The sequence below is a fragment of the Zonotrichia leucophrys genome, unplaced genomic scaffold, assembly GCF_028769735.1.
Source record: "Zonotrichia leucophrys gambelii isolate GWCS_2022_RI unplaced genomic scaffold, RI_Zleu_2.0 Scaffold_69_233693, whole genome shotgun sequence".
NCBI lineage: Eukaryota > Metazoa > Chordata > Aves > Passeriformes > Passerellidae > Zonotrichia > Zonotrichia leucophrys.
This window is the reverse complement of record NW_026992274.1, coordinates 171,850-180,793: the sequence shown is the minus strand read 5'-3', so window position 1 is coordinate 180,793 and position 8,944 is coordinate 171,850. Positions and strand designations below refer to the sequence as shown.

Genomic DNA, 8,944 nt, shown 5'->3' with positions numbered 1-8,944 from the left:
CATAACCTCCACTGGACCTTCAGAGGAAGACCAGACCCTTCTACAGGATCACTGCTCTGACAGAATCACGTTGATCACTCCAACAGGACTGCAGCCACCATTTAATGGGACTGCAGCCACCACCCTGACCAACAGGGCGTCAGGTTATATCCTGACTCTGTCAGTTTAAGGCAGTGTTTCTGCATCAGTGCCTTGATCTTCATTTCCCTCTTAAATTGTGATTCTGGCTTAGACCCTTTCCCAGGTTTGCCTTCAAACCAGTACAAATCTCAATGTGCTCATCCTTTGTTATTCTCCCAAAACAGGATTTCCCATCCCCAAACCTTTGCCAGATGGAAAAGGAGGCTGTGAGGAACAGGAAGGATCCCCGGGACTCCCAGGCAGGTGAGGAGGAAGTCAGTGCCCCTTTCCCCCTCTCTCCTGCTCCATCTCCCAGCCCAGCACAGCCCCTGGCTGCAGGACAACCCTGCTGCCAACCCCGTCCTGCTGGGGATGCACTGGGGGGATCTCCTTCCCCTTCCCTCTGGCATGGAGGCAAATCCCATCCTCTCCTTGTCTTTCGTCCCCCAGAGAAGAAGCTGAGGATTGGGACCAGGGATGACAAATCCCCACAGCAGAACCTCAAGGAAGAGGCCGTTATGAGTGACTCCAGAGCACAGGAATCCAACGGGGAGGAAAATCCCCAGAGATTCCACAGGACGAGAGGCTCCAAACCCAGCCCAGGGTGCTCTGAGGAGGAAAGACCCTCCCTGAGCCAGGAAGGTGGACAGAGCTTCAGCCAGAGCTCAGAGATGGTGGTCCATGAGCAGCTTCATGATAGGGAGAATCCCTACAAGTGCTTGGAGTGTGTGAAGAGCTTCAGGAAGGGCAGCACCCTGATCCGCCACCAATGCATCTACACCGGGGAATGGGCCTACGAGTGTGGGGAGTGTGGGAAGGGCTTCAGCTACAGGTACACAACTCATCAGGCACCAACGCATCCACACTGGGGAGAGGCCCTACGAGTGTCCCCAGTGTCAGAAGAGGTTTCAGACCAGCTCCAGTCTCCTCCAGCACCAGCAGATTCACACAGAGGAGAGGCCCTTCCGCTGCCCTGAATGTGGGAAGGGCTTCAAGCGCAACTCCCACCTCATCACCCACCAAAAGGCCCAGGATCTTTGCCTTTTGTGCTTTCCATGGGAGGCAGGAGGGCAGTAAGGGCGGCGCGGTTTTAGCCAGAGCTGGAAATTGGGGAATCCCATTCCTGAACCCCGTGGAAACCGAGCATCCCAGCTGGTCCCAGCCCTGGCGGCCACGGCAACAGCTTTGGGAGCGGGTTCCTGGCTGGGGCTGTGGGAACCTCTTCCCTCTGGTGCCCAGGGACAGGAGTGGAGGGAACGGCTGCAGCTGAGTCAGGGCAGGCTCAGGTTGGATGTCAGGAAAAGGTTTTTGCCCAGAGGCTGCTGGGGTCCTGCCCAGGCTCCCCAGGGAAGGGTCCCAGCTCCAGGGCTCTCTGAGCTGCAGCAGCGTTTGGCCAGCGCTGCCAGGCCCAGGCTGGCATTGTTGGGGTGTCCTGTGCAGGGCCAGCAGTTGGACTGGAGGATCCTGATGGGTCCCTCCCAGCTCAACCAGTTCTGTGGTTCTGGGATCCCATGAGCCTGGGGATGGGGCTGCCAATGGTTGCCATGGCAACGGGCTCTGGCTGCAGGCCTGAACTGGTGTCCATGACAACCACCCCTGGCATGGGGTCTCCATGGAGCTGCCATGGAAACTGACCATAGCAACAGGGGGCTGGTGATGGTTGCCATGTATACTGACCATAGCAACAGGGGGTTTGTCATGGTTGCCATGGAAACTGACCATAGCAACAGGGGGCTGGTGGTGGTTGCCATGGAAACTGATCATAGCAACAGGGGGCTGGTTGCCTGCTAAGGATCAGATTTGTCACAGGCCCTCAGAGGGGTTCCATGGGGACTTTCGAAGAGTCTCCAGGCTGTTCCAGAGCTGGAATGTCACAGCCACAGACAGGGGCTCCATGGAGACCTCCCAGGGCTTTCTGGGGATGGTAAAGAGCCCTGTGGTCAGAGGCAGTCACAGCCATTCCATGGTGACATCCCGGGGGACCTTGGGCTGCAAAGGCACCGATCTGTCACAGGCACTCACGGGAGCTCCACGGTGACATCCCAGGAGTTCCCAGGCTGCCAAAGAGCCGGGATGTCCCAGACACTCACAGGGCTTTAAGTCATGGGCACAGTGGGAGCTTCAGGCAAAAGCTTGATTTCTTTATTGGAGAAACTCCTGCTGACACCTGAGGTGCAGAAAGTACACCCAACAACCACCATGGATCCTGAAACCCTTGCAGGGCTCCTAGACTGCTAAAATTTCTTCTAGGAGAGGAGACTGGGAACAGCTGGATCCAATCCCAGCCCAAGAATTTGTCAAAGCTTTATGTATAAAAGATTGGACAGGTGGAATTGAACTTTAACCCAATTTTTCCCACAGGATTAATGATGGAATACCAGATATATTTATATAAATACAGCTCTGATTGATTCTGATCATGATCAGACAGAAAGATTTTAGCCCGAGTTATTTACTCCACAGTTCAGGAGCTTTATCAATTATTAGAATATAGTGCTCTAGGAAGCAATTTTGAAGTCAACAGATCGGTCTATGACATCAGAGAGTTTGTTGTGGAAGTCACTGAGCAGCTACAGCATCATAGAGGGGATTCTGTGACATCACAGAGCAGGCTGTGGCACCATGGCATGGCTGGATGACATCATAGAGCCGTCTGTGAGGTCAAAGTATGTGCTGTGACATGAAAGAGTGCCAGTATGAAATCACAAAAATGGTCTTGTGGCATCACTGAGGGGTTTGTGACATGAAAAAGCTGTCTGTGACATCACAGAGTGAGGCCATAGAGCAGACTCTGCCATCATTGAGGGTGGCTCTGTGACATCAGAGAGTGGGTTGTGACATCACTGGGTGGCTGTGTAACATCACAGAGCAGGTTGTGACATCACAGAGACTTCTGTGACATCACAAAGCAGATGTAGCACATCATAGGGTGACATCTCATAGTTAGATGTGTGAGATCACAGGGGCTTTGTGACAACCCATAGTGAGCTGTGACATCACTGGTGGCTGTGGGACATTGCAAAAGAGCTGTGTGGCATCACAGGGGCTGTGACATCACAGGGGCTGTGTGAGGTCACTGGGGATGTCACTCTGCCCCAGCCCCCCTCACAGTTCCCCTCAGAGCAGTCCAACCCTGCTCGTGCACAGCAGGGTCCCCTATCCCCCCAGGTCCCCCCACCCCCGGCCCTGCAGCCTCCCCCAGAGGATGTTCCACGAGATCGACCCCAGAGCCTGACACGGGGACAGGGGCTGGGGCCCTGGGGGTGGCACAGGGGGACAGGGACCCCCCGGCAGCGTCCCCGTGTCCCCCAGGGCCAGAGCCTGGGCCAGGGCTCCTTCACCCTGCTACCAACGAGGCCTTGAGAGTGCTGGAAAAATCCCCAGCAAGAAAGCATCAAAAACCAGATTTAATATTAAGGGACAGCAGCACAAAGTTCCTTGGCAAGAGTCGCTCTGCTCCTGACTGGACACTTCAGGCATGCCAAAGAAACAAAGCAACAACAAAACCAAAGAAAATCCAGGCAATCAAACCATGAATGATTTCTGAATGAACTGAGAACTGTCCCTGTGTGTCTGACACAAGGACAGTGAGGGCAAGGATAAAAGGAATATGGCCTAAAAGCTTAACAGAGCTCAAACTTAACAGGACTTCACTGATACCTTTACCCTTACTGATGCCATTAACTTCACAATTTAGTAAAAGAATAGCACTTAGTATTTGACGTAACTTATAACACATGACTTAGCAATTTAATAGAGGAGTAACACTTAATATTTAACTTAGCTAATAACTTAAGCTTAACAGCTTAGCAAAAGAAATACTCTTAGCAGCATTTAACTTAACTTAGACCTCCTGACTTACCCTTACTTACTGCTATCTGGATATCTGAGTGACTCAGCTATCCAAGGCACTCTAACCCCTCAGAGAGCAGCATTTCTGCCACATTTCCCCAGCACAGGCAATCCTGTGTGCACACAGACACCAAGAGTCAGTGCAGAACACCTGTGAGCAATTCCCCTGAGGGCAGGGAATGCTCCCTGGGGATCCTTTGGCATCTCCCCAGCGGGTGAAGGATTGAGCCTGGAGGAGTGGGGGGATCAGCCCAGGCTCCATCGTTGTTCAGGATCCCCGAGTGCAGCAAACGGGAGAGTTCCCGGCTGGGAGAGGCCCCACTCAGATGGAGTCGCTGGCCCAGGAGAGCTCCAAGGGCTCCTTTTGGAGCGCTGTTTGCAGGGCCCCAGGAGAGGGTCTTCAGTCCCCGCAATGGCTCATCCTGGCCGCACTTGGCATCAGCAGTTTTCTTTGGCAGTGTGAGAACAGGGATGTTGTGCCACTGAGGGAACAAAAACAGTTCCCAGGGCTCCTCCTACAGAAACCAGGAGCTGGTTGGGCAGCAGCAGTGCCTGGAGCAGACAGTGTTTGTGATGAGCTGCAGGGGAGCTGAGCCCAGGGGCTGTTGGCCAAGGCCAAGGCCCAAGGAGCATTTCTCAGCTGGCAGGGCAGCCTGAGAAGGGGAGGGGGGAATGCAGCAGCACAGGGCCCATGGAACCAAGGGACCATTGTGATACTGTGGGGCCCTGTGAGACCAAGGGACCACAGTGACACTACGGGATCTGTGAGACCAAGGGACCATTGTGACACTGTGGGGCCTCATGGAATCATGGAGAGCACTGTGACATTGCTGGGCCTCATGGAACTAAGGGAAACGTACTGACGCTGGTTGGCTCCATGGAATGTAGGGTTCATTGTGACACTGAGAGGCTCAATCAAACCAAGGGTCCATTGTGACATTGCGGGCCTCGTGGAACTGTTTAGACTGTTATGGCACTTTGGGGTGTAATGGAACCAAGGGGCCATTGTGACACGTTGAGACCCCATGGAGCCAAAGGTTCATTGTGACATTGCAAGGTGTCATGGAACTGTGGAGACACCATCAGGACACTTCACAGCCTCATGGAACCAACAGGCCATTGTGACACTGAGGGGCACCATGGAACCACTCAGACCATTGTGACACTGGGGGTTCCCACAGTATCAAGAGGACCGTGGTGATACTGTGGTGCCTGATGAAACGCAGAGGCCTTTGTGACACTGCAGGGCTGCATGGAACCAAAGGTTCAGGTTTGTCGGGTTTTCTCGGCTGTTTGAGGGGCCTGGAAAGGCCCGAAGTGGCCTTGGGACAGCCCGCGTATCGAAGGACGAGAAGAGGCTTCAGTTCTTCTTTCGGTTTTTATGTTTATTAATTGTTTATCTAAAAGATGTCCTTTCAGCCCGACAGAGATCTGCTCAGCAGTCAGCCATGAGCACACTGTGCCGTCCTCCGGACAGCCACATATCTTTATACCCATTGTTACGTGTACAATATTTATCATTTTTCCCCAATACCATTTATTCTTATTGCTGGGTGCACTTTTAGTAATAACCAATCCAAAAATGCCACCATCACCAAAGAAGATGGAGGAGAAGAAGAAGAAGAAGAAGGAGGACAGGACACACCCCAATTCCTCCATCTTACTTCTCTAAACCCCCCTGTACATAAATCCTAAACCCTGTTTCTCACCCTCTAATTAACTAATCCCTTCACCATTCACCCCGGTGAAGTCTTCCTATCCTCATACAGGTCGTCTCCCGTGTAGGGTCAAAGTCCAGCCACCAGACACTTCTGGCAACATTCCAGGACTCCCGAGCCCCCCAAGGTGGTCTCGGTGGCTCAGCACCTCAGGACTGAGATCCTGAGATCCGACACAGGTTGACACAGAGAGGGCTCCAGTCATCAATGGTCCATTGTGACACTGTGGAGCCACAGGAGAGCATTGTGACACTGCAAATCCCCAGGGTCCAAAGGTCCATTGTGACATTGTAAGGCTCATGGAATAGAGGAGACACGTGCCATCGTGGGGCCTATGGAAACATGGAGACCATTGTGACACTGCAAGGCCTCATCGAGTTGTTGGGACCATAGTGACTCTTGGGGCCTTCCGGAACGTAGGGGCCACTGTGACACTCTGGGACCCCATCGAACCAAGGGTCCATTGTGACACTGCAGGTCTTCTTGTAATCAATGGGCTATTTGACACCATGTGGCCCCATAAAACCAAGGCAACACAGAACAGCTCTGGCTTGTTTGGCCTCCCATGGACTGCCTGGCAGGTCCAGCTGACCTTGCCCATGTTCAGGGTCTCTTCTCATCTGCTATTGAAACACCACGGCTCTGTGCTTTCCTTCCCAATGGAAAATAACTGTTCTTCTCCTCCAGGCAACCATGGCCTGAATTGGGATTTCACCTCCAAATTTCTTTATATCCAGAGATTGTTCTCATAGGAATATTGCCAGGACAAGTCTGTCTTGCAGTGGTTTCACAAGGGTCACTTTCCATCTGTCCCCAAAACATTGGGGAAGGCTCTGTACTTTCCTTCCTGTGGGAAAGAACTGTCCTGCTTCTCCAGATAGCCATTGCTGATATTCAGTTCCACTTACAAAATTCCTTAACTCCAAAGACTACTTCCAGACAAAATCTGCCATTCCCAAAAAGTCAGGCTAGCCTTGGACTAGTGAGGTTCTCCAAACACTGGGGTTCTGTGCTTTCCTTCCCATGGAAAAGAACTGTCCTACTCGGTCAGATACCCATGGCCAGAATTGGGATTTCCATCTTCCAACATTCCCTATTGTGACAGACTGGAGGAGATTCTTGGTTGAAACATTTTGTGTGTGGCGGAGGAAGGGGCAGGTCCAGCCTTGCCCTGCCCTGGAACCCCAGCCCTGCCCTGCCCTGGAACCCCAATCCCCCCAGAGCCTCTATCCCAGCCCAGCAGTGGCTGCCAGTCCCTGGCACAGCACAGGCAATGCTCCTCAGCCACCTCTGGAGACCCCAGCCCAGCTCCTGAGGGACCAAATGAGCCCAAGTCCCACCTGGGGGAAGGGCCCAGCAAGACCAAGGGGTATTGAAGGCTGACCACAAGACAAGCACACATCCTGACCCTTCCTCCTCTTGGAATTTCCATCTGAACAGTGCTGGAATCCAGGAGTTGGTAGCTGTGTGTGTGACTCTCTGTACCTTTTTTTTGTCTTTCTGTGTCTTCTTCTGTTTCTGTGCTCCTGCAAATTTTTATTAACACTACATTGAACATGCTGAGAGTTTGTGAAGTTGAATGGGCCATGTCAATGCTTTGAGAAGTGTTTTTGTTGATTGAATGTCTGTTTTATTTTGACATGAGAAGAATTTTAAAAAGTAATATAAAACTTTTTGTGTAGCTGACAATCTGTTAAACTACTAAGATATGGAACATGCCTCTGTGAAACACAAACGTTAAAGATGAAAAAACCCAGGAACCTCCTCTTTCTTTTTCAGTCAACAAATAAGTAGCGGCCCCCAGCTCCAGCCCCCATTTCATCCAAACCAAACCAAACCAAACCAAACCAAACCAAACCAAACCAAACCAAACCAAACCAAACCAAACCAAGCAACCCTGCCCTGGGCCAAGCCCCTTCCCCTCTCCCCAGGCTGCCCCCCTCCATTGGCCCCATTCTAACCAAACCAAACCCCAACAACTACCAAACAGGAAAACAAAAAAAGGTACAAAACCCCAACCAGAACAAAGCCAGCCACAGCTATTAAAATCATATCATCAAGTCATTGTCCTCCCCCTCCGAACACAACTCAAACCAAAACTGCCTACAACCTATAACCAAAAAAAAAAAAACCCTACAACTAAAATTAAACAAAACAAAAACCCAAGACCCAACCATAAAACCAATTCTAAGACAGCCCAAAAGCAACTCCCACTACAAGTTACTGGCAGGTCAGGTGTTAATCCTTTTAATACATCAATCCTCCATTGAGTAAAAGAAAAAAACAAAATGCAAAGATATTTAAAAAAACCCATCAAAGTCAGTAAAAAATAAATGCAATCCCAAATTAAAAAGAAGAAAAAATACCTTATCCTTAAATCTTAAATCCTCCTATAAACTATAAAAAAACCCTTTTTTTATAGCACATAAAATTATTAAAAAAATCAAATTAATATCAAACAAATACCTGCAAACTAAAATAAAGAAATGTCAACCTTACTGTAATTTCATAAAAAGTTTAAAAAGGAAAAGAAAAAAACCATCATCCAATACCTCCAAGAGAAAAAACTCTATTCCAGAAGATAAAAATAATTTTAAAAGTAAATAATAAAAACTTTTACCTTTCAACAATTCATCTTTAAAACAATACCTTATAAGTCAGCATGACCCATCAACAACCTGTAAAAAGGCTTGTAGCAATAAAAACAACTTCACAATATCTAAGTTTCCCAGACAATTGTATTCATGGCAAAATTAAGAACCACAAAAAACCTATTTTTTCCTCTTGTAAAAAACTCCAGAAGTTTAACAAGAAAAACTTCTCTCCCAAAGTAATCTGAAAAAAAGACTATTCTGGAAATAGTAAACTAACTATAAATTTTAAATATAGTTTCTTCACATTGTCAGAAAAAGTTGTAAAGAAATAAAAGTATATTAAAGAGTTTAATTCTTACTACTTTCTTCTTTTTTAATTTATTTTTAATAAAATTTTCTTTATATCCTTTTAAAATTTTAAGCCTACTTTACCTTTCTTCTAATCCTATCTCACAACAAAATAATACATAAATAATTAATTGACAGTAAAACCCACCACACTCATCAATACATTAATTAAGAAATCTCAAGAATAGAAAAATCTTAAACTAAAAAATTAAACACATTACAATGTCGCAACAAGTGTTCGACAAAGTTTTTCTGATTTTCTAAAGTTGCCAGTTAAGGCTCTTTTGTTGTTTTGAGCTCCTGAGAATCTCC

The 8,944-nt window shown here is 48.8% G+C and overlaps 1 protein-coding gene across 1 annotated transcript; it reads left to right on the top strand.

The window, feature by feature from the left end:
* Nucleotides 1–332: 332 nt before the first annotated feature.
* LOC135460631 (zinc finger protein 24-like) lies at nt 333–3,355 on the top strand. The gene is made up of 3 exons (XM_064737530.1): nt 333–384; nt 571–952; nt 3,289–3,355. Exons 1-3 carry the CDS (start codon nt 333–335, stop codon nt 3,353–3,355), a joined length of 501 nt encoding a protein of 166 aa, XP_064593600.1.
* Nucleotides 3,356–8,944: the final 5,589 nt, after the last annotated feature.

What these genes read in the sequence shown, in the direction of transcription:
- LOC135460631 (XM_064737530.1), top strand. Translation starts at nt 333, where the DNA reads ATGGAAAAGGAGGCTGTGAGGAACAGGAAGGATCCCCGGGACTCCCAG. An exon ending in TCCCCGGGACTCCCAGGCAG is followed by an intron (nt 385 to 570) that starts GTGAGGAGGAAG and finishes TTCGTCCCCCAG; the next exon opens with AGAAGAAGCTGAGGATTGGG. An exon ending in GGGAAGGGCTTCAGCTACAG is followed by an intron (nt 953 to 3,288) that starts GTACACAACTCA and finishes CTATCCCCCCAG; the next exon opens with GTCCCCCCACCCCCGGCCCT.